The 25,342-nt window shown below is 37.5% G+C and overlaps 1 protein-coding gene and 1 long non-coding RNA gene across 6 annotated transcripts in view; both read right to left on the reverse strand.

Moving 5' to 3' along the window:
- The window catches only part of LOC135086772 (uncharacterized), a 371,747-nt gene that overhangs the window by 50,147 nt on the left and 296,258 nt on the right, over positions 1-25,342 (reverse strand). The window lies entirely within an intron of this gene.
- The window catches only part of LOC135086761 (insulin-like growth factor 2 mRNA-binding protein 1), a 110,196-nt gene continuing 85,915 nt past the window's right edge, over positions 1,062-25,342 (reverse strand). For 2 of the 5 annotated variants that reach the window (XM_063981545.1, XM_063981548.1), the window contains exons 2-7: positions 14,727-14,897; positions 13,933-14,319; positions 13,606-13,849; positions 13,327-13,485; positions 11,249-11,707; positions 1,062-6,322 (exon numbers count right to left, since the gene is read on the reverse strand). In XM_063981545.1, coding sequence (XP_063837615.1) covers positions 6,233-6,322; positions 11,249-11,707; positions 13,327-13,485; positions 13,606-13,849; positions 13,933-14,319; positions 14,727-14,897 — 1,510 coding nt within the window. In that variant the 3' untranslated portion in view covers positions 1,062-6,232. Of the gene's footprint in view, positions 6,323-10,757; positions 10,864-11,248; positions 11,708-13,326; positions 13,486-13,605; positions 13,850-13,932; positions 14,320-14,726; positions 14,898-18,678; positions 18,996-25,342 lie in introns of those variants that run through there. The other 3 variants (XM_063981549.1, XM_063981544.1, XM_063981547.1) reach the window with 3 other exon arrangements.

A 25,342-nucleotide genomic window follows, 5' to 3' on the forward strand; every position in this document is an offset into this window, starting at 1 on the left:
TGGATAAAAAGGCTGGTACCCAGAGCCATAAAACATCACAGATTAATAAGAACTAGGCCACGCCCACTAGGTTTATTCCACTTGCACCTGTAGAAAGTGCGAGACAAAATTGGTTTATTCCAATTTGTACTGCAAAACCAAATTTACTAAAAACTCAGTGTACTTTCTTTATGGAAGTCTCTTGTTTATCTTAAATAACAGGTATTGGTCCCTACTTTTATCTCTGTGAATATGGCAAGAATGCAAAGTAACACGGTGTATAGGTATAAGATTAAGCCCTTTTAGGTAATATTTTATTTTCAGTAAATTTCGTCAAACTGCAAATTTGCACAAAGGTTAGGGTTGCATATAAACATAATTTATAACAAAACAATCCAAAATTTTACAAATTTTACATTCAGTTATGGTAGTAGTGTCGATGGGAATGAAGATGTATGTTACCCACTACACTACTGGCTTGGTAGTGCAGAAGGGAAAAAATATTCCCCACGACACTACTGGTAGTGTGGTTTGGTAGTGCAGTGGGTCAGAAGGGAATATCATGGGTGCTCAATACTTTTGGCCAAGGCTGTATTTTAAGTTTTGGCTCAAAGACGACATTCTGTATTTGAATAAATAATTTCAGTGAAGCCTGTAACTTACATAAACGAAGAATAACCAAATTCAATTAGCGTTTACTGAAACGTAACCTTTTGGACAAAAAATGTAAAATACGGTACCTATCACTAACTCGGAAATTAAAGCCACCTTAACCTTTGGCGTGCTATTGAGCCGCGCAAAACTGCACCCGCCAACTGCTACGGTTTACAATAAATGATGTTTCAAAAGGACAAAGTAGTCTTGTCTTAGATCTGAGACATAGCAGTTGACGGAGGTTGCACAGATCTGAGACAAAGCATAGGAGAGGTTAAAAACGAGACATCATAATACAAAATAGACAAATGAAGCTAACAGCAGAAAATATGTCACAATTTTTAAAACATTTTTATGGCAAATTCATAATAATGATTTGTTTACAAAAGTAAAAAAATACTAAATAAAGGGTTTATTAATAAGAACACTTTAATTTTCATCATTTTTATTACTTTACGAAATCTAATTTTGACAATTCTGTTACTATGTTTAAAATAGCGTTCTTATACTCTATTGATTTTCGTAATTTAAATTCAGTTCCCAAAAACATGCACAAAGATAATTATCATATTCATTTAGTAATATTGAGGTAGTTATTAGTTTCAGAACTTATACCAATTATAAAATGGTTCTAAAAATAACAGCAAAATTCAAAGAAAATTTTGGCGGCACAAGAAATCTTGTATGAAAAATTAATAATGAATTAAACCTTTTTAAGGACAAGCTTTTATTTAAATGCTCTAAAAACTTTCCTAGACATCAAATGAGCCCAAACTCGACAGGGTTTCATTGTTTCGTCACCGAGTTGCTATCTCTGCCTTTCAGCTCCATCATTAGACCAGCTCCATGACAATTTAATTGCACTGTCATCCGAATAACAGCAAAATTACTGCTCAAAACGGTTGTCAGGAAGTGGGTCTAATTAAGCTTGCAAGGTTTGACCCAGACATACATACATACATTGCAAGTTAAATAAAAGCTTGTAAAACAATATTGTGAAGTGTATATTGGACAGTTTTCGTGAGACAAAAGTAATAATAAACACTTGTAGTAAAATGCAACTGTGAAGTTATGTAGGAAACTGACAACACGCTCGGACACAAGCCGTGCGCGTGTCGGCAGGCGCGGCGCGGCACTCGGGCGCACGCGCGGCGCGCCCGCCTCGATGCTGCGACGCTACATGCAAGGTACATCTATTCATAATATATCTTACTCCCTCAATCAATGAAAATCAACATAAAATGAAATTGAATTCAGTCGTTCACACTTCAAATACACAAAAAGTGATTACACACATGAGAAGGTAATATTAAAACGTAAATAACAGTAGAACCAAACAAGAATGATAAAGTATATTAGCGTTAATGACATGTAAGTAAAAGGGCGCGGGGGCGCAGCGGCAGGTTGTAGTTCAGTCTCGTGGCCGCGCGTCGCCCGCGCCTACCCTCAACTTAACACTACTTCACAACGATACAATTAATCAACTAAAACTATTTCTGCATCCTAAACATATTAGAAATCATAATGTACCTCTCGCTTACATTTGGAAGGAATAAACAACATGCCTATATGTACACTGTCGTAGTGAAAGTAACTGCTTATTATACTCCATTTAGATAGCCGATGCAAGCGGAATCTGGCTGCCTGTGTCTAACAGCGACCTAGTAGCACATCGGCACCGCACTTGACCACAGTCGTTAGCGGGTTATATGCCCTGTTCGACACATGACACAAGCCATAACATTTTGTCCAGTGTATATTAAATACAATTATGTATCAGTGTGGAAATGTTACAATAACATGTATTCTATACAAATTCAACACACATAACTTGAAACGTCAATAATGCATAATATACTATCTCATAGACTAGGGTGAATTACCACTACTCGTGCGCAACAATAAAGGTACTGTAAAAACGCAATAACGCGTTCAAACCACCATATACATAATATATATGCTTGTTTGAATCGAGTACCACGGTAGGGCGCACGGGTAATGTAATTTGCCTAGTTGACAATGAAATACTTTTTCGTAATGTATAAATAACTGCTAACACCGTGATTATTAATTGTACATCATGTAATTTGAGGTCATTGACCAATAGACAATTATTACAAATACTTACCACATAACATTAAAATACAAATTTCCAAATATTTTTAAATGCACACCGAGAGATTTGATCCCAAACGAATTCCTCAGCAATAAGATGTTGTTAGGTATAATGGAATGTTAAATAGTAATTAAATGCCATCGTATATTTAGAATCAAAAATCTCAATGACTACAATGAATACATCTACTGTGGTAAGAGATTACGCACACTGCAGCTTTAATCCGCAACCGTAAACAATCCAACTTGGCTGCAATGTGAACACTGATCTCAGGACATGACATAAACTCCAAATTCCCGCCAAAAGTTCTTTACAACCAAACATTTTACACTATCATATTAAGTTGGTCAATGCAAATATGCTGCAGTTATTTAGTGATACAGCTATTGTCAATAGTTGCTAGTAGTTATCAATATTAGTTCAAAGACCAGGGTGTGCGTCTAGCCAGTAGCCACCTAGACGCACACCGCGATTTATCAGTCTTGTAGGAACTGTAATGTTGGAATGGTATAAATATATACCGTTATTTGTATGTACACATTTGAATACATTGTCTATCAATTCGTAATGAGGAAAGTGCTATGCAGTGCAATGTGGAAAATGTTATTATTAAAAGGCCAGCGGCATCACAGTAAGGCGCACTCACTCAAAAACGTTAGCCGATACGTATGATGTTAATGCAAATGTTGTACCGCAAAAATCCGATATAACTGTGTGACAGTGCCTTACTGTGTCCATAGTTGGTTTATCAGTAATCACTCACAAAATTGTCATAAGCGAATAGGTACGCAGTTTGTCGTCGTACCTTGACCGATATAGTAACCAACCCCTTAGTTTAACCACACACATGCCCTGATGGTATTTGGACAAAGAAGCATCAGCAGTAACAACTTTCCTTCTGCGATTTGAGGCAGAGATGTTTGTATTAGTTCGTATTGATATGTCGGCAGAGTGAGTTAATATCTGAGTACAACCTTTAATGCTGTCATATTTTGATTCTAAGCCGAATTACTATTCAACGGAAGCGAGTTAAACATTAATTTCCGTAGCGTGTAAGAAAACTGCACCGTGTCGTATCATAAATCACATAAGCTTGATAGAAAATTCAAATATTTCACTAAACTCTGAAAAAATTGACTCTCATAACCAGATTACAACTCTAATGGAAACGAAGAATAATGTGTACTATAAAATTAGCCATTATAACAAACAACAGCGAGGTAGGTATTATAATAGGAACCTTATTTTATTAACATCACCTAGTACTATGATAGTAACTATGTACTTTATGATAAGATGTAACAATTGGTGCAGTTCTCTATAGATGGCAATTTTCCCAGTGTTAAGGAGTGTGAGCCAGTAATTTTAATTTAACTATTTTTTTTATTATAAATTTACTAAAATTTGACCAATTAAGTAATCATACCCTTTAAATACATATAAACTGCGTTATGGTGCATTTTCTTAGTGAAATAATACTGTATGAAAAATAATAAGCCGATATTATTTTTCCAATTACATATCATTACAAAATTCTATAAATGCCAAATATAAGTAAATATATGAACATGAAAACATTGTATTCATTTCATTAAAAACCATTTCCAAATCTAATGTATGTATAGCGTTAATCATTAATGCGCGACATAAATACTGTCATTAAAATAAACGCCAATAGAGATATCGATTCAAAATACTTTCAATAATATGTGGAAGCAATTTACAAAAGTTAAGAAGTAAATCCAAAGCCAGTCATGACTAATGGAAAAACCAGTTAGAGATAGTCAGTATCTTTCAAGGAATCATACTGAGAAAGTAATTCAATGAAAAAAGTAAATAATGTATTCTTCAGACCCCTCAATCATCATGATGCTAAGCCGCGACCCTTCGTAAGGGAGATCCTACGATCGATATGAAATGAAAATTATTTTGATGCACTTGGGATAGCAGTATGTCTTTAGACAGATGTGCGGTATTGGGGTTTGATAGTAGACAGACAAAGTCAAGTGCCGCGGAACTTGTTCCGCGACTCTCTACCTACTGCCTTACCAAAATTAAAAAGTTATCTAACCTAAAATTCAAGTGGAAATAAGAATGTAATACATTCTCAGATTTTTTTTTGCCAAAACTTCCATATATTATTATCACAATTATAAATATAAATATCTAAGCTTTTCATTAATTTTGATATTATTCACTTAATCTTAATCTCTCATAGTTAATTAAATATCTCACTTGGCACATAACGCAAATCGTACATTTGAATAATAAAACATATTATGATAGAACCAAATAATACGTTTTCACTCGCACCATACGCTACGGTATCGTATTAATTTTCAAATCTTTAAGTTTCAATACAAGAAAACATTATAAAGCTAACAAAGACAAAATTACAAAGAAAACGATCAACAAATGTCACTTACAAATTAAAACTCATAAGTTTAATTCTTATTCTCCAACAATTACTAGTATATCAAAAATATTTATATCCACATGGAGTGGATGCATCGTTTCCGTAATGTAGAGAGCGCACGGGGCGCGCGGCGGCGGGCGGGGCGCCGCCGCAGTCTAGTCAAGGCTCGTCGCTACCTTGCCGATTCCACACCGGATCGGCGGTCACTCTTTGGATTAGTTACTTAACACCCAACGCACACGTCGAATCCATAACACCATAGTACAACACGTTCTCATCAGCATGCATGCAGAAATTCCATGTATCGTTTCAAAGAAAATATTCTTACACTCGTCTAAACATCTGTTCGTCTATTGAGCCTCCTCGGTAAAACGATATCGTGTGTATTTATCCGTTCCTAATCTTATCCCACACACACCCTTTAAATAATATTCAACAGTATAGTGAAGTGCTCTCAACAGATTAATCTATTATTATTATTATAACAAAACAAAATATGTACTTCCTCTCGTTAGTATAATAATGATGTGGTTCTAATATTATAATAGCTATTGTTATCAACATGTGTATATGTATATAGAGAACAGAATCATTAACTATTGCATTCTTAGTCAACTCTTCACAATATGTAGCAGAATAACATGGTATGAAAAACAATATAACAATTAAATATATTCACGGCACTAATTCATATAACTGACATATTCGACAAAAAAATTTGTGTATATTAAAAGTATATATATAATATATATTATATTCAAATATTAATCATTGTCAACATAGATAATCCGGGATAAAATATGGATTTATTAATAGTAATTACTTACAATTCACTACAATAATATAATTATGTCAACAACAACATTTGGACACACGCTGTCAACTCAACAGCCTGTCTATGTAGTGTTCAAGTAGAAATCTACGATTTGAAAACCAGTGTTAACCACAAACTGATCGAATAGAGTAAATGTACTAGCCATGTTGCGTTCAGGAGACGCCGAGGCTGGCAGGTTGTATGTGTTGCGAGGGCTGGGGGTGAGGTGGTGTGGTCGGGGAGCGGAGGCCGATTACTGCTGCGCCGGCGGCGGCGGGGCGGCGCGGCGGCGGCCCGGCGCGCTGGCCTGCGCGACCATGGCGCGGATGCGGCGCTGAGCCGACTGCGAACAACAATCACGAATCAAACACAGAATATAAGGCTATAGATGACCCACGCTGAACTGTCACACCAAACTCAATGACAGGGGGGCGCTACCGGTCGACTATATGGTTTCCAACATGGCAAAAATCAGAACCAGCGATCCGGTATTGACGGTGGCGCCCCACTGTCAATGTCATGCATAGGACAGTTCAGTATTTTGGAACTATACTTTCGCAACTAAAGCACAGCTTAAATAAGGCGCAACCTGTGGCCTAATTCACGTATTTTGACAGTCAACATCTCGCTGACGTTCAGTCGTCCCATTGAAAAACAGTTCTAAATCCGTATTCACAGGGGTCATTTTGATAGAACGATTACTCGATATGATCGCAACTCAGTGTTTTGTTGTCGTTGAAGTTTTGTTACGTGAATAAGGCTGCTGCTCCCTGATCTGAGCACAGGGTAATAATAGACAATTACAAACACAGACATTAAAGCCCCGGATACACTAGGGAACATTTTGTCCCGCAACATGACGCGCAACACAAAATATACGTGACGCTGCAACGTTGCATAGTGTCCCGCAACATGACCCACAACATTGTACGTGACGCGGGGCATGTTGCTTGATCCCGCCTCGAGAAGTGTGGTTGACAAAATGTTCGGCGACATGTATCTCGGCACATTCCACGTAGTTGTTGAGAAACATGTTCCGCAACATGTTGCTTCATTTGTCCCCTAGTGTATCCGTGGCTTAATGCTGTCACAGAATAAGAATCTCTTTTTTCCAAATTGTTCCCCGTCTTTTTTTTTTATGCATAAAGTAGATAGCAGAAATTGCATTGTAACGGTACTTATCAATTATTACTATGTTGCTAACCAATAGGCCTGTACAAATGTGTATTTCCTTAGGCTGATAAAAACAATATTGTAATGCAGCTAATGTGAATAAATATTAAATTAATTTCGAGAAAAATACCCCCAGTATTTTTTAACAATTTAAATAGCAGTGATACTAAGAAAGGTGCATAATTAAAAAGCAACAGACGGCAACCGCAAGCGACTACTAGTTGTTCGGTTTCTATTTTTTTTCGAAAGCAGCCGATATCACTTCTGCCTGTTCATGTAATGACAGTTTTTTTTTTTTAATAATACCTATTATAATAGTAATTCGTATTGCATAAATTACAATTGTCCCGTCCCGTAAACCCCTCGTGATAAGCTACCTTGTTACGGATGGGTGATCCCTTTATAACGCACTGGGTTCAGCTGCATGTGTCGTAAATTTTATAACACTTAATTAAAATCTTATTAAACTCTTTAAAAAGTCTGACTGTTGACCTATAATGTACTCGTTGAAATAAATAATTCTTCTCAAAATAAATAATTTGATTTGTTAAAGTAGGTGCCGCCTGTGGTTGCAGTCTGCTGACACCTTCGAATTGACACCTTTATACATTTGGTACTTATTATTATTGAAAAACCACCTAAAAGAAATACTGTTAGGCTAGGCCTATTGCCATTGCAGACAAAATCTAAACTTAGTGATAAATGTTTATTTGTATCGTTTATTGCCCCAATCAATATCTGGGAACATTTAAACATTTTTTTTTATATATTATAGAATTCACTATAAAGATTTTACTACATTCTTCTACGATTTTATTGAATTTTGAGGCAATTCAAAATTTAAAAACAATTATAGGCATTTTAACTCTCATTTTTAGGGAGGGAGGGTAGACATTTTGTCAACCTTTAGAAGTACTTTAATTTTTCTGCTAAAAACCCCGTTGCTTCGTTAAGTTCATTACATTTTTTTATTGTTTCAATAACAGTACTATAGGTATACTGAATCAGTGCCTGAGGTATGGGAGCGATACTGGACGGGGTGACATTGATTTTTATTAAGCTAAGCGTCCACATGTCGGTATCGTACGCATCGGACGTATCGCACGCAACGGATCGTAGTATTATTTATACAGGGTGACTGGAACTGAACCCGCCATAGCTAATACGCGTATAGAGGAGGTCATTTGCTAATTATTGAACCTTACTTTCTATAACTAAAGTTTTATAGTTTAGGAGATATGTCAAATTTTATACTTTTTTCAGATTTTTCCGAAATTTGACCTAAAAACTGCTTCAATGTTTTTTCTCGCGTGATTTCAACAGTTTTTTTTATTTGATATTAATATCGAATATGTCTTTATTCAAATAAAATAAATTTCTGATCCAAATAATGATTGAATAGCTAGTTACGAGCCGCCAAAGTCTAACAAAAGTACAAACCACTATAAAAATTTCTACTTCGAATTCGATTGAAACAAAAATTAATGGTGATAATGGATTGCCAATGATCTTAAAAATATCTCTAGCTTCTCTTCTTTCCAATGATATATCACACGTTGTAATTAGATATTGAAATTTGTCAAAAATTCAAAGTTTATGAAAGAAAATGGAGTAATAATACAAAAATTATCCATAAAAAGTTTACTTTGAATTTTTTTAAACTCTTTTCATCATAATTTGATTATTGTTTTTAAATTAATTTTTCAAAAAATACACAAAAATAGTTATGAAAAGGAGTATAGCAGAAAATATAAGATGTTTGAAGAAACTTTGTATGGATAATTTTCGTATTATTACTCCATTTTCTTCCATAAACTTTGAATTTTTAATCAATTTTAATATCTAATTAGTACGTGTGATATATCATTGGAAAGAAGAGAAGGTAGAGATATTTTTAAGATCATTGGCAATCCATTATCACCATTAGTTTTTTTTTTTAATTGAATTTGAACTTGAATTTTTTATCGTGGTTTGTACTTTTGTTGAACTTTGACGGCTCGTAACTAGTTATTAAATCATTATCTAGATCTGAAATGTATTTCATTTGACTAAAGATTTATTCGATATTAAGTATCAAATAAAAAAATCGTTGAAAATCATGCGAGAAAAAAAATTTAAGCAGTTTTTAGGTCAAATTTCGGAAAAATCTGAAAAAAGTATAAAAATTGACATATCTCCTAAACTATAAAACTTTAGTCATAGAAAGTAGGGTTCAATAATTAGCAAATGACCTCCTCTATACGCGTATTAGCTATGGCGGGTTCAGTTCCAGTCACCCTGTATAGAAACTCATATAAGTGCGTCCACCTGTCCGCATCGTACGCATCGCACATCCGATACGATGTGTTTTGTACGATGCGTCCGTTGCGTACGATACCGACAAGTGGACGCTTAGCTTTATGATGCGTCCACACTGGGCGAACTCGACATCCTGCTCACCCTGCTCTTGAGTGAGCAAGATGTCGAGTTTGCCGCGCGAGCCCATTCGTCCAGTGTGGACGCACCAAATAATAATAATAATAATAATAAATAATCTTTATTCACAAATATCATTTCCTGTGATGTAATAAACCACAGCTTCTGCACTAGGCTCGCAGGCCTGTGTCGCAGTAGTTGTGTTGAGTGAGCATTACAGATTACATTTTTACATTAAATATACAGCTCCGATTCCTTATCAGGTGACTATTATTGTGGTTTTTTAAAGATTATGAATCATAAATATTGTGATATATGAACAAATTATGTGTGTGTGTGAGTGTGTGTGTGTGTGTGAGTGTTAGTGTTGTGTTCGAGAGTGTAAGATGAGTCGCATGTCAAGATTGTGGGAGGATTCGTTCCGAATCTGCATAATTAAGGTCCAATAACCAAAGTTTGACTTTACGTTTGGCTTCATATAGGGATAGGTCTTTTAGGGGGCATTTTCGGATTACTTTATTGTAAATATGGGGGTGTGAAAACAGAGGAAGGCGTTTGGCAAACGTGGTGTGGACCGTAGGTACCGGTATTCGAAACACACGTTTTTTCATTAGTGCATCTAATTCAAATAAAAAAAATGACGCGACAAAGCATACAAATCTGAAGGAAATTGTAGTCCACTTTACCGTCACAAAAACACCCACCCTCTCGCAACTCTCCCTTCTCAGGCACTGACTCAGTTTAGCGCTAGACCTAATTTTTCATGGCGCACATTGGAAATAACAATACAATGAAGCGTTAAAAACAATAAACATAAATAAAATCCTAATATAAAAGTAATTCAACAATCATAATTCCTTCCACACATCATTCCATTCGTCGGTTGTATTTGTGCAAATTTACACCCACATGTAGTTACATTAGTCCATTTAAAAAGCATAGCATATTCAAATAAAAGATGCGAATCAGATTTAATTTATTACTTCCCCTACAACTTATGAATATAAAAATTCGCACAGAAATTCAGAATTTACTAAAATAATCACTCACCTATAAAGTCATCAAAGGAATTAAAAGCCATAGTGTATTGAATAACTTTATTACTATGTCTAAATATATAATAAGGAAATGAACATTCGCATTGTTATTTCAGTAATAAAAAGAATTACTCACCTAGAAAGGCATCAAAGGAATTAAAAGCCATAGTGTACTGCCAATTCTATGGCTAACACTCTGATCGACCGAATCCTTATAGAGGCCGTGTCTGCTCTATTTTCATCCCGCTTCTGGAGATCGCTACAAAATGTAAAGACCTCATTATGCCACAGTGAGAAGAACTCTAAAATATATGATAAGTAAATAAGTCGCACTGCACTGCGCCAGCAATAATAAATGTATAATACTTATCTTATTAACCTAAACTGTAGTATCATAATAGCACAAAGAAGCACCTTTAAATTGTAAAAAATGTACTGGACTTGTAACTACATGTGTCATCTTTCAATATCTCACACACCAAACCCAAACTGTGAACATGGTATTTCGCCAATGCAAACACACCCTAAACATTTTTTTACCGGTTCCTCGAGAAACGTATAGCATTGTTTATGAAAACCGTCGGAGATGAAAGAAAATATTTCGCGTGATAATTGCTAATGTGAAATGTGAGTGATGGCCATACCTGGACGCTGTAGAAGGGTCCGACGATGTGCACGGTGGTGTCGTGGTCCTGCTGCGGGCCGCCGGCCTGCTGCGGCTGCTCGGGCAGCTTGATCAGCGAGCCGGTCATGCGCTGCAGCTCGCGCACGTTCTGCCCGCCCTTGCCGATGATCCGGCCCACCTGGGACGACGCAACGACTATCTCCACCGTCAGTCGCACGTCCTCTGAGCCAGACATGAAACCTTCCTCTCGCATTTTCTCGAAAATCAAGAATTGTGCTTTCCATTGGGCTTCAGGGCTGCCAACAATTGTGACCTTGCGCTCCTGTTGAGCATTCTGGTTCTCGCCTTGCTTTTCTTGCTCCAAAGGCGCTATCTTAACCGACGCTCGGCTGAACCGAATTATGTTGCGGATGTGTGATCCCTTGGTGCCGATGATGGCGCCCACAGCATTGTTTGGGATGTAAAGGTATGTAGTTTCCTGAAACAGTTTATTTGACCATTAATAAATTGAAGAGAAATAAGGTTATAAGTATCACATTTCCGAAGACGAAAGTTAATCTGCTAGTTAAGTTAAAAAGCTGTTCATGTATTAAGAGTTCATTATTAGATAGAACACAGTTAACTATCGCAAACAACTAGTTTGTCAAGTTAAAACATATTACATAATGTCATATTGTCGCTTCTTGCATCGCATGGCTATTAACCTGTGTGTCAGTCAGTCTGCAAAATGTTCATTATTTAATTAAGGAAATATAAGCGGCATTACGTTCTACAGTGTTTTATTTCAGTAGAAGGATAATTTAGTCAAGAAATTATAACCAGGTCTAATTAACGCCACTGTGGAAAGTAACTAAACTATGCACGACCCGAAATGCCCACAGTATAACACGGTTTACTTGGATTGCCATCAAATTAACCTTTTTAGCGCCACGTCAAATACAAAAGCCATTATCATCAAATCATTGTATTCATTATTATTCAGTTTACATAATACTCAATTAGCCTATTTACTGACATCATTTTTAAGGCGGATTAAAGCTAAGCGTCCACTTGTCGGCATCGCACGCAACGGACGCATCGTACGAAACACATCGTATCGGATGTGCGATGCGTACGATGCGGACAGGTGAACGCACTTATATGAGTTTCCATATAAATAATAGTAATACTACGATCCGTTGCGTGCGATGCGTCCGTTGCGCACGACACGTCCGTGGACGCTTAGCTTAATCCATCGTTGGCGGTCAACCTGATGTACGCATGTATCCGTCATTGGCGTTGAAGAGGTTAATGAAATACGTTAAGCAGCACAGCAGTAGTGTAGCTGTGAAGTGCCACAGTCAGTAATCAATTCCTATAAGGAGCCATAAGAACTCTACTGTCGTCACACGAGTGCGCTATTTCTATTTTATTTATCTAGAATAAAATGTATTTAAGTGCGAATTCAGTTCTTATATCTTTGTAATAAAGACTACCAAGGTAGGTACTAATTTTGCAACAAAAATCTAGTCTGATATGCTGTACATATTTTTATTTTCGCATTCTATTTTAAGAAACGAATAAGAAATACTTCAAAAATTTAAGTTCCTCTATACTCGAGTACGCTATAATTTAATTATTGTCAGAGATTAAAGTACGAATGCCGTTCAAAGAATAATACCCTTATTCATAATAACGCAAACAGCTTAATAAACCTATTTTAACTATTGCACTGTTTTATCTCGTTCCTACTTGGTGCTGTCATCACTTGATAGAAAGTGACAATGACAAAACAGTACAATAGTTAAAATAGGTTTATTATGCTGTTTGCTTTATTATGAATAATGCTTGGGCCGCACTCATCGCGATAACATTCGGGCGACAGCGGAACGAAGTCTTGTATCTATGCAAAAAAGCACCGAAGTATACGCTAAACAGGACATAAAAAGATTTTTTTCTAAAGGCCGTGTCTGGGACGTTTGGAGCAGAGAAATAACAGTGGAACGGTTCATAAAGTCTGATATCTGTTGTTACGACCTAATACTTGGCTACACACATCGCGATAGCGCGAATCTTCGGGTTATTCGGGTTAGAGTATTAGTGTTATAAGACTGTTACCTGGCTATCCCCGGCTCCTTGTTGGGCGCCGCCTTGGCCGGCCAGCGGCGCGTAGATCGGCGGCTGGAATGGGGGCGGAGCGCCGCAGAAGCTGCGACCAGTCGACATCATCGCCATCGGGTGCAGTCCCGGGAACATTATGCTTTGTGGCGCCAACACCTGTGCACATACGTAAAGGAATTTTAGTCAACAATCCTGGAATAAGAAATTCCATGTAAAGTTTAAAATTTGGAACTAATTAATTGTAATAAGAATCTTCAAAATATATTAAGTATATACCTGCAGGTCGCTTTCGTAGCTCTGACGGAGCTTTGCCGATATCTGTGACTCGGCTTTAGCCATGTTTTCAATAGTGCCCTTGACGGTGATGATCCGCTCCAAATTGAAGCTATTGATATCATTGATAGAAGAAACCGTGATCTTGGTATCGGTTTCTTGCATGATCCGCTTGATAGTGTTCCCACCCTTGCCGATGATACGTCCAATTAGGTTGTTGTGCGCTAGGATTTGAAGGGATATATCACTGAAAAGCAAATTTGAATATGAGATAAATTATACATTATAAATACGTATACATATAAAGTGGAATAATAATCTGAAGTTTACCCTTTGTTAGTATTGTTGGCCTCTTGTTGCATCACTTCGAGTATTCTCTTGCACGCGTTGGTGCAGTTCTCTGGGTTGCCATAAATAGTTATGGCTTTCTCGAGGGATCCCACGTTGTCCTTGCGGTGGACGTCTACGCGCGCACGGCTCTGCTGTGTGATGAGGCGGATGGTGCTGCCCTGGCGGCCGATGATGGCGCCGACCATGTCACTCTGGACGAGCAGCCGCAGCGGGAAGTCGGTGGGCCGCGAGCCGCCGCCCGCCGCGCCGCCGCCGCCGCGGCCGCCGCCCGGGCGTCCCCGCCGTCCGCCCCGCGCGTTCTGCTCGGCGGCCTCTACCTTCATACGGCTACCTTCCAGTTCACAGCCGTTCAACCCGTTGATAGCCCTGGAACAAAATCACCACCATTTAAGCTTTTGCTTTAATTCTTTAACTATAAAAAAATACCTTAAATTCAAACGGACATTCGTTATATTTAGACACCCAATAATTAGAAGAAGCCAATTATTAGCAGAGGTGCACTCTAATATTATTATATCCTTGTAAAACAGTGAGTCAATTTAGAACACACGAAATCCAATCCACCAAACAACCCATAGATAGCCTGTAAATAAAACATTTTGCAATACGATACAATACACACACAAGAGTGGATAGAAAAAGAGCATGCAGAGAACAAAGGGAAGGAAAGTGAAAGAAGAAGCGAGAGTCCAACAAGCAGTCGACCCGACACAGTAAACCAAGCAGATTATCCAGTGACCGTGGGAAGTGCGTCAAACAATGAATATACTCACTGCAACGCCTGCTCCGGAGTCTCGAACGTGATAAAAACCGCCTGGGTGTTGGGATCGCGGGAGCTGGCTTTGTCGCATTGCTGCACGTTGCCGTACTGTGACAGCAGAGGCTCGATGTTGTCGAAGCGAACATGCGGGGGAAGTCCGCTGATGAGAACCTTTGATGATCGGCTGCGAGAAGCGATACAACTACTTGTATTCATTCAAATAAAAATCATTTCATAGTGAGTAAATACAAATTACAGATTCATGTACCCAGACAATAAAAACATACATTTACTATAGTATTTTTCACCTAAGATTATCAATATGACACTTCAAGGTTATCCTTATTATTACGCATACTAAATTTGCAGAATATTTTTGAAATGTGAATGTTGTAACGAATAGGCTCAAAACCTACAGGACTGTTTTTAAAAATTCTTTCACCATTCGAAAGCTACATTATCCACGAGTAACATAGGCTAAATTTTATTTTGGAAAAAATAGGGTTCCGTAAAATATGTAGATAATGTAATCCACGCGCGCGATTCCGCGGGCGGAAAGCTAGTTGATTATATTTTAATTAAATACGATGTAAAAAATACGTTTTATTTAAAGTACGCAATGTGTGATACGGAATAGATTTAGGGCTGAGATACAAAAAAATCGATTATTGCCGTGGTTCATTAATCGATAGCAGTGAATACTTAGATATTATACAAACAACGTCACAAAAATCAAAACTCGAAACGTCATACGAATCATCTTAGGTGAAAAAGACTAAGGGCAGATTTTTCAATCCTTGGACAACTTTTAACTGAAGAATAAGTTTGTCATTGATGATGGCATGACAAGTTCATTGTTCAGTTAAAAGTTATCCGACGATTGAAAAATCGGCCTAAGAGAGGTACTTAAATAGCCTAATCATCAATCATGTAGGTAACAATTAATCGAAAAAACCTAGCCTGCTGACCTATTAACGACAAAATTATCAGCCAGAGCCGATAACAGCAGCTGTTGCAGCTGTCGGAATAGTTCCACTTCAGAATCGGTTAATTCGCTTCCATAGTACCTACCTACCAAGTAGTGTAAAATTTTTCAAAAATATGTTCTTTTTTTCATAGTCCTGCTGACCATAGCAGTGTGTGTTACTACTGTGTTACTCAGTCAAAGTATTTTTATATGTATTACATACTAGTAAAATAAAACTTTGCTTGCCCTAACTAAAGTAAGTTTTGCCCTAATGGAGTTTTTACATCTCGTTTTGCTCTCTCAGCGCTTAACGACTAACCACCAGCTACTACTGATCTGCATTCTTTTGCACTTCTGCTGCAGTAACGTATGATATAGGTTCCAATTCAAACGATATCAATAGCAATCGCTTGTTGCCCAGCTAGCTGCCCTGTACCGGTTTACTTCAGTTCTTAGGCCCTCCGCCTAAGCATGGATGCCAGTTAGTTATTTAGCAAAAATGAGAATGGCAGAGATCTATGGAAACTTTGTACGCGCCTACAATAATTGTAATTATTGTGATAACTATTATCATGTAGTCATGTTCGACAATGAGACTTTTTACATTTGGTTTGATCAAGTTCAATAGGCCGCTTTATCTTTAATTTATTCCAATTAGATATTTATTAGGTCAGTTACTTTTTTTGTTAATTCATGGATAATAATAATATAGTTTTTTATGTTAAATTGTTAAATATAACTGCAATTTATGGATTTTTTCTTTCATTTTCATCGATTATGGCATACATTTGTTAGGTATTATAAAACCCGGTTGAAATCGCGTGAACTACCTGATGAGAGAGAATGATAAACTCGATTTGATGTGCATTGTTCCCAAAGTCATATCTTATGAGATATTACGATATAAAGACATATAAATCACGAATCGTAAATAACGAGTCGTCCACCGTGGCCCGCAGTTTGTTTGTCGCTACAAAATGGCGGAGCACCGGAGATGACATCACCACTCGCGCCCTCGTTCAACACCCGGCCCGGCCGCGGTCCGCGGCGCGCCAGACGCGAGTCCGCGCTGGTAACCCCTCCCTGCCCACCCCTCGCGCCCGCGCGCCATTCACAAACTCAATTCCGTTGCATTACACCGCTCGCTGCATGACCCCTCGTGGGCTGTATGTAGTGAGTGAGTGAGTGAGTGACGTGATTACCTATCTACACCTACTGAAGCTGCTATCTCGCTCTAAACGTAAATTCTTGAACGGTATCCTAACATTTGGCCGGTCGTAATACGTAAATTAACAACAAACTACCAACTGACCAAAATTATATTTCGCCATTTAAATTCTGAATTCTAATCATACACTAGTTTAACTAATGACATACTACCTTAGGAGCTGATTTTTTAATCGTCCCTGTAGTAACTCATAATTAACTGAAGATTAGGTTTGGCACACTGACAGTTTCACCTCGCAATTGGGAAATAGGTATGTATGTAATGTCAAATGATGTCATTTAATTTTTTTAAATATTACTATCTAAACAAATCTCAGGCTAATTAATTACATATTTCTTAGGTTTCCCATCCAAGACAATCTGTAAGTAGGTAAACTTTTTTTACCAACTTTTAACGATATTTTTTTTTCCACGCCCAACCTACTTGGATAGATTGTTTTACTTCAAAAAAATATATCGAAGTATAGTTATTTTAGTGAGAAAGAAAATTTACCAAAATTTTACAATAACGGCGCGTTACGGGTTAGGGTTGCCAACTGTATATTTTGAAAAAAAGTTGGCAACCCTAAGTCCGTTATAAGAGTAATTAGGCCAGTATAGAAAGGTTACAAGTTTAAACCACTTAAAGGACAATTTATTATAATAATAATAATCATGAGCATATCCCTACCTATTACATCGATTTATATTATGTTCATGTACTAACTAGCTGTAACCCGCCAGCGCGACCCCATAATACATACATACATAATAGGTAGGGACTAGGTAGAAGAAACATGTTTTATTGCCATGTAATATGTAGGATAATACTTATGTATTTTTTAATAATAAGTACATACCTACATACATGGTCATGCAAAGGGGCCAGTAGGGTTACTTAATAAATTATTTAAGTAATGCACAAATTATAAAACTTAACATATTTATTAGTAGTTCGATGTCCAGAGGACATTCCGCTTTTTTGTCATGGATGTACCTACAAACAAGCTAACAATGGCTAACTGGATTAATAAACCAATTGAGGACAGTTGATGTCGGTCATGTCATACCCCGCGGAATCAATAGACCAGACGGACTAGGTTAAGTATTGATCTGATATAAATAGGTTAACCCCACAGCAATATCTCACCAATGCTTGCATGTCTGTCTATAGCGTTAACGCGATCAGTTATACTACATTCTTTGATGAATATAAAGAGAAAAATTAATAAAGTTCAAGTAATTTTAACTAGAGGGGCTTAGGGTTGCATTTTGAATACTAATTTCTGAATAAATGTAGCGCGATTAAGAAATTGAAAAGTGTTTTATACAAATTTAATATAATCAAAGGCTAATAAAGGATTAAAAACAATGTTAACTTTATAAATCTTTCAACTAGGCTAATTTCACGGTCGACTACTTCCAACTCTCAACATGTAACGTAAATTATCTAGGAGTTACGCATCGCGACCGCCTAATCATACTCGAAGATAATAATTTTATCAATTGAACCAGTCATATGCGAGTGATTCACGAATGGACGGACGCACAACGCACCGACCGGCGCCGCGCCGCCATTTTACTTAACACACCACGTGCTCATGTGCATAGGATTCACGGACGTATTGTTAATAACTACTGAATAAAAACAGCTGAACACTGTTGCTAGAGACGCTACCTATCTTATTATTGTAGTACTATTACAACTTTTTAAGGTAAATGACATTACTGAGTCAGTAACGAGTAAGAGAAAAGGTGTAGGCGTAAGACAAAGGTATCCTAGTAGCCATACCTGCGGTATTTCGCCATTCTGGATGCCATAAGCCGGTTGAGTTGTGCAATGAAACAGCACGCGCCCGACGTGAATGCACAGTGTAGTTTAGTTTTCACTACTATTATCTGGTAAGTGAGTATAATTTGATATTTAGTATCCTAATTTATCGAAAATTAGGAACACTTGGCTTAAACTGTTGGGAGGAGGTTAAGGAGCCATTCCCACAAACAAAACTTGTGGCGCAACTGCGGGTGTTGCCGTGTGACTGAAGAGTGAGTGAACCGAGTTCTGAGTGGCAGAGTGCGGCGAACGCGACGCGCGCTCAGAACGGGCTTGCAATGCAAAACGGCCAAATGCCGCCGCCGCGCCCGCCTCACCACCACCCACCCGGCGCTGCGTCGCATACTGATAAAACCTAACTATTCATTCACTAATGTTAATTAAATATTAGTGAAGTAATATGCATTAAATGGAAGAAATTAATTTTCTTCTAACTTGTTTTTATCTGGTTGTCGTAATACATGTCCCAGCTCATTACCGACTTGTAGAACGCGTATACGCTTGCTATTATGATAGGTAAACGTTAACTATTTTTTCAATGATTAAAAAAAACAACTATGGTAAAATATTTTTACTAAACAGTATTTTCTAATCCGAAGACCTATTAAATCAACTGGAGGCCACGCCACTATACTTTATATGAACTAAGTTTTTTATTGAATTGATCAAATTTATAACACAATAACAGAGGCAGCAGATATTTTATTTGTTTTGAATTGAGAATACTGAATCAACTTTGAGAGCAATCTCAAATCAATTCGGGATATAGACTAAGGCTGGGTTGCACCATCTTACTTTAACTTTGACTAACGTTAAAAATCTGTCAAACTCCATACAAAAAGCACCGGTTATCGTTGTATAGATGACCCACGCTGAACTGTCCCACCAAACTCAATGACAGGGAAGCGCTACCATCGTTCAACTATATGGTTTCCAAGTTCCAACATGGCAAAAATCGGAACCAACGATCCGGTATTGACGGTAGCGCCCCACTGTCAATGTCATGGATAGGACAGTTCAGTATTTTGGAACTATAGTAATTACGGTCAAAGTTAGGTGGTGCAACTCAGCCTAAGAGCTAGTGAAGGCCAGACCTACGTCATTTTATAAAAGCTGAAAGTTTATCTGCGTATGCTCCCAATATAGGATAGAATGTTGGTGAATCGTGAAGTTTGGGTCATCATGGCTTTGGCAGCTATAATAATTAGAAGTAGTTTCCCCATCACCCAGACAGTTTTGACAGTTCCAACTCCTTGCCAGACAGTTTTTTAGGATAGCTGCCAAAGCCACGATGACCCAAACTTCAAGTTTCACCAACATTCTATCCTATATGAGCATACGCTGACAAACTTTCAGGTTTTATAAAATGACGTAGGTCTGGCGTTCACCAGCTCTTAGTCTAACTAATAGGCAGGTAATTCAAAAACAAATACGAGTAGAAGCTTGTAAAATAGGCATAAAATGCTGAACTCTTAAAAATATTTTGATTAATTTTAGCGTAGACTGAATGAGCCTATTATTAATAAATATTGTGTCTATACGTTGACTTTGTACACTTCAAAATTATGAAACAATGTTAAAATAGGTTTTGCACGAATTTAATTTTTGGAAATAAGTTCATGCAAGCATGTGTACGTGTTAATAAAGCCAAACAAGATTTTGGTGTTGGTGTTCCATACAGAAGTAACTACTTACCACTTAGGTACTAACGCTTCAAAATAGCATAAATCAGGTCTGTATGCACCGAGACAAGAGCTACATGTCGGTCTACAGTCTACATCATATTATAGTGTACTAAACACATGGACAAGTAATCTGAACTAGCTACGTGTAGCTGTAGGTATTGCGAATTGCGAATCGAGATGCATAAGAAACTAATGCAAAACAAAAACCCAAGTACCTATTTCGCGAAAACGTTTTTAGAGCAGTTAGCGGAAGAATTTCAATCAAACGTTAAGTCTTTTCCGTCACTGAAAAGTTAATTTAATGGGTTTATTGGAAAGTGATTCACAATTAGAGGATTCGCTTCCGAATCCCGGAAGATATTTCATCCCGATTTTAATTTCGGGATTGTATTCCCCGACTAATTCCGAGTTTGCGGGATTGCATACAAAAAATAAAATTTGAAACTTGTATTCTTAAAATGACCTTATCTATGCACCCACGAAGTTTTTCTAACCTTCCGCAAAACACTAACCTTTTTTTTTTCGTAATAAAAATCCATGCATCGAGTTAAAAAATTTGAAACTTGTATTCTTAAAATGACCTTATCTATGCACCCACGAAGTTTTTCTAACCTTCCGCAAAACACTAACCTTTTTTTTTTTCGTAATAAAAATGCATGCATCGAGTTAAATACCCGCTACTTTTTTTTTCGGATGGACCTTGCTGATAGCCGTGAGCGGCTTTTTCAGCTTCACCGGGCAATAGGTGAGCGGGTTATGTGGGGCTCTCCCCTCCAGAAGGGTGGGCTTACCCACTAAAAATCCACCATCTTCGTCTCGCTGAGCATAAATGGGAGCCGTTGTAGCTAGGCCTTTCCCGAAATGTTCCACCTATGCGCAGAGACCGTCTACTATGAGTGCAGACTTCATCTTTAACCACGTCATCTTTAAGCTATATGTACTAGGTAATCTAAATCCCTTCACCGAACAATCTTTTGCATCTAGGGCTAGTTTCTGTGCGGCTTGTACCTTGGAATAAATATATTATGAAGATCATGTCAGAAACCAGTCAAACTTGCATATTTTTATCTAACAAACAAGGTGACAAAAACGATACTTTAGTTTTTTTCTTTAGAAGGAACACGTTTGATATTTTTATTATCAATCAATTCTAAGCTTTTCTCGTGCAGCTGACCTTGGAACTTGTTTAGTGGACTTGATCTCGTATTCTTTTTTTTCTTAAACACATTGTCCTGTTTGCTGGGTGTAACCTGTTCATTTGAATCTTGTTAAACGGTTTTGAAGCTCCCCCTGAGGGAGCTTAGCCCTTTGTCCCGAATACGCCTTTAGATGCAAATTTGCCCGTCCGGTGGGTATTTTTATCAGCACAAACTTAACTAATTGTATGTATGTGCAGTTTGTGCAGCCGTTAAATAACTGGTTAGAACTAAAATAATATTACATATTATGTTAGAAAAAAACATTATGAGCGTGATTCATCAAATATTTAGCAATCCATTAAATGTATTTCACTTAATTTACCTACATGACAAAACATCATGGGTTAGGTAGGTATATAAAACCTGGGTTTTAAAAGCAAAAATAATAATCTGAATAGTGGTGGCGGCGGCACGTGCGCAGACGCACAACAACATCCCACCTGTCGCCGGCAGGTGCAGACCCTGCATTAACATCTGCACTCACTCGCCGCATTACACATATGCAGTGTATTACATGCCTTTTTTATACTTGGATACAATATTCCAATCTCAAGCAACTTTTAACGTTGAAATGAATCAACACTCGTCTTTTTATCTGCGAGCTTGTTATAATTGAAAAATAAATCGAGCAAAAGCGTTTTAGGAATACATACCAGGTGACTGTGCCGGAATGTTACAAAAAATAATATTAGATACCAGCAGTAACATTAATAGTTTTTTTCTCTGTCTGAAATTGCCTAATTTGATTTTGAGACGACAAAGACATAGAAGTCTTCTTCTTCTTTTGTCTCTTCAAGCCATGGATATAACGAAGCGCTGGTAAGGCAAAAAAGAATGAGACATGTATAGGCTCCTTAAGAGCATTTGACGATTTGTAAGTACTAATTTAATCACATAGTCTATACAAATAAAGATAATTTTGATTTTGTTATGAAGATACGGTTGAAAACTGATGAAAATATTTTTTTTCTTAGGCCTTAGTTAATGGCAATCTTCCGGGGTTTGTTTAAGTTGGAGCAAGAATGCTGTCTTGCAAAAATCATAATAAAATTATGACTAGGTAACATTTCCAATGGAGAAGTTTCCTGATGTTGAAAACATTATACACTCGCGAGCTAAAGTATGGAATCACTTACATGAAGTTGCTCCCACGCGATCTTGTGTACTAACGAATTTGTTAGTAACAAAAAAAGTGACACCATTTTAAAGATTAAACTTTTAACTTTAAATTGATACCAACTTCATTCAAATCACACCAGTACTTAAAAAGATATCCCGGCTGATGTGAAGAAGTAAGGAAAAAGACATGTATCAACTGTTTGATACGTCGCGAGTTGCGGCCTATTTACCCCCTATAAAAGCACGTGTTTTCGGATTTTTGCTCTCACATACACATCTCCGCTTCTTTTGACACTTTATCTGAGATTCTACACCTTCAGAAGCAGCACAAATCGTTGCACTATTGCAAGAAGGGCTCAGCCAGCGGGCTGTCGCACGTCAGCTCCACATAAGCCAGTCCTGGGTTTCGAAAGTTTTAAGACGCTTTCGGGAGACTGGTGGCTTTATCCCGAGACCAAGTTCTGAACAGCGCCGGTGCACATCGCAGAGGGATGACCGTTTTTTCACGTCAACCTCTCTATGAAATCGTCATTTGATTGGTATCGACGTCCAGTAAGAGCTCAGAAATGTTCGTAGGATAGCTGTTAGCGAGTGGACAGTTCGTCTGAGATATAAGCAATAGAATTTGACTCCAAAAAGGTCTGCCACAGGTTCAAAACGGACGGCAGGTCACCGATAAGCACGCTTTCAATTTTAGCAAGCAACATCATGTAACTGGCCGACGGCCAGCATTGACCACTAAAACTAGGGACTATTTTTTATAGGTGACATTAAGTGGTACACAATGTACTAGTACCTACCTAAACTAGGCCGAGCCTGCATTATAGGTACCAGTTCCTTAGTTAGCTCCTACTATCCAAGCTATACAAGAATAATGTTATCAAGGAAAAAGAAAGATAATCCGTTTACTTCACTATTTTGGTATATTGTGTGTGTGTATGTATGTGTGTGTGTGTGTGTGTGTGTGTGTGTGTGTGTGTGTGTGTGTGTGTGTGTGTGTGTGTGTGTGTGTGTGTGTGTGTTTTGTATATTTTGTGGTGTAAAGTTAGCTCGCTCTAAGCTGTCAAATAACCATTTTCTCCATCGGTTATTAATTCTTGTTATTAATAATATTAAATAAATTACACAATTATTTATTATCATTATAACATGTACACCTCTTGCTTATCAGATTTCAGAACGAGACGTGGAGAGTCCAGACTAGGGCATGCAAACCGGTTAACCGGATAACCGAAAAACCGGATAACCGACACAATTTGGAACTCGGTTTTTGTCAGTTATAAATCCGGGTTTTTCGGTTATTTCGGTTTTTCTTCTACGATTTTAGATAATTTAATAACTCATACAAGAACATGCTTCTTTAGTCATATCAATAAAAACAATTATTATAATGCAATGTGAATGAGTAGAGTATAGTCTATGGCTATGGTATTGAACTAAAGTACCATGTATCTTCTAGCTAAAGCTATAAGCGCGCGGGCGCAAAATGGAACGCGCTTTGTATTTGACCATTGCCGCCATTATTTTTGCTTTGCTAGTCTCTGTCAGTGTCAACTTACATATTATTTAATTAAGCATAACTATGACCAAAAGTTCTTCTTCTTTTTTGATGATGTTGGCAATACACGTCGAGGTCGACTTGATTTGTGCCATTTTCCAGTATATAAGTGATACGAGTTACAAAATGAGATCAAGTAATGATATAATGAAGGATGATAGATGATACCCTTTCCCACCCTTTGAGTCTCAGTAAAGTTGTGGTGCTTTACTGAGACCTCCTATGGACAACTTGAAAGAACCAGAAGAATCACGATGCACTGTTTTGCTTCACTTGCCCACACCCATGGACGTTCACGAACACTCAATGGTTAATAATCCACCATTATTATACATTAATAGTCGCCCACACACGAATTTGAGGAAATAAAACAAAACCGCTAACATGACGCTTCAGATTCCCGCCAAGAAGTCCTGACCAGTTTTTGCTTTGCTGATGAGCGAAGTGTCCTATTGTTGATCTCTTTATATTTGATTTTTAATTAAACTATTCAATTGATCTCACAATATTATGTTCAGAACATGTAACTTCATCTTGTCAAACTAGAATATAAAAGAAATAAAATGATTTTTATTATAATTTGCAGCATTTTTATTTACTTACAAACAGTCGACCCGAAAAACCCGAAAACACCGGTTTAGTTCGGTTTTTAAAAATAAAAACCGAAAAGACCGGTTTTTCCAAACCGCTCGGTTTTTGCATGCCCTAGTCCAGACCTAGAATGATAGCTTCCCGTTACCATTCACTGTTGTAGCTACTGCTAATTATGTCGATTGAACGATTTTATTATAAAGAATATTAATGACAGCAATTACAAAATACATAGAAGAAAGTTTCCAAAACTGGGTTCTATATCATCTGGCATACATACGTGTTACAGGAAAACCGAAGTATGATTTTTTAATGAACTGTTAGGTAGTGTACTATCGGGGACTCGGACGCCTTGACACCTTAAGGGCCTAAATTGTTTGCACACACGCGCTCGATTATGCTCCGCCCCCGTTCATTCATGTTTCGGGTCTAAGCAGCGTCGGCGCACCACTGTAGATGTTTGCCCTAGC

This window comes from Ostrinia nubilalis, chromosome Z (assembly GCF_963855985.1).
Source record: "Ostrinia nubilalis chromosome Z, ilOstNubi1.1, whole genome shotgun sequence".
Classification (NCBI taxonomy): domain Eukaryota; kingdom Metazoa; phylum Arthropoda; class Insecta; order Lepidoptera; family Crambidae; genus Ostrinia; species Ostrinia nubilalis.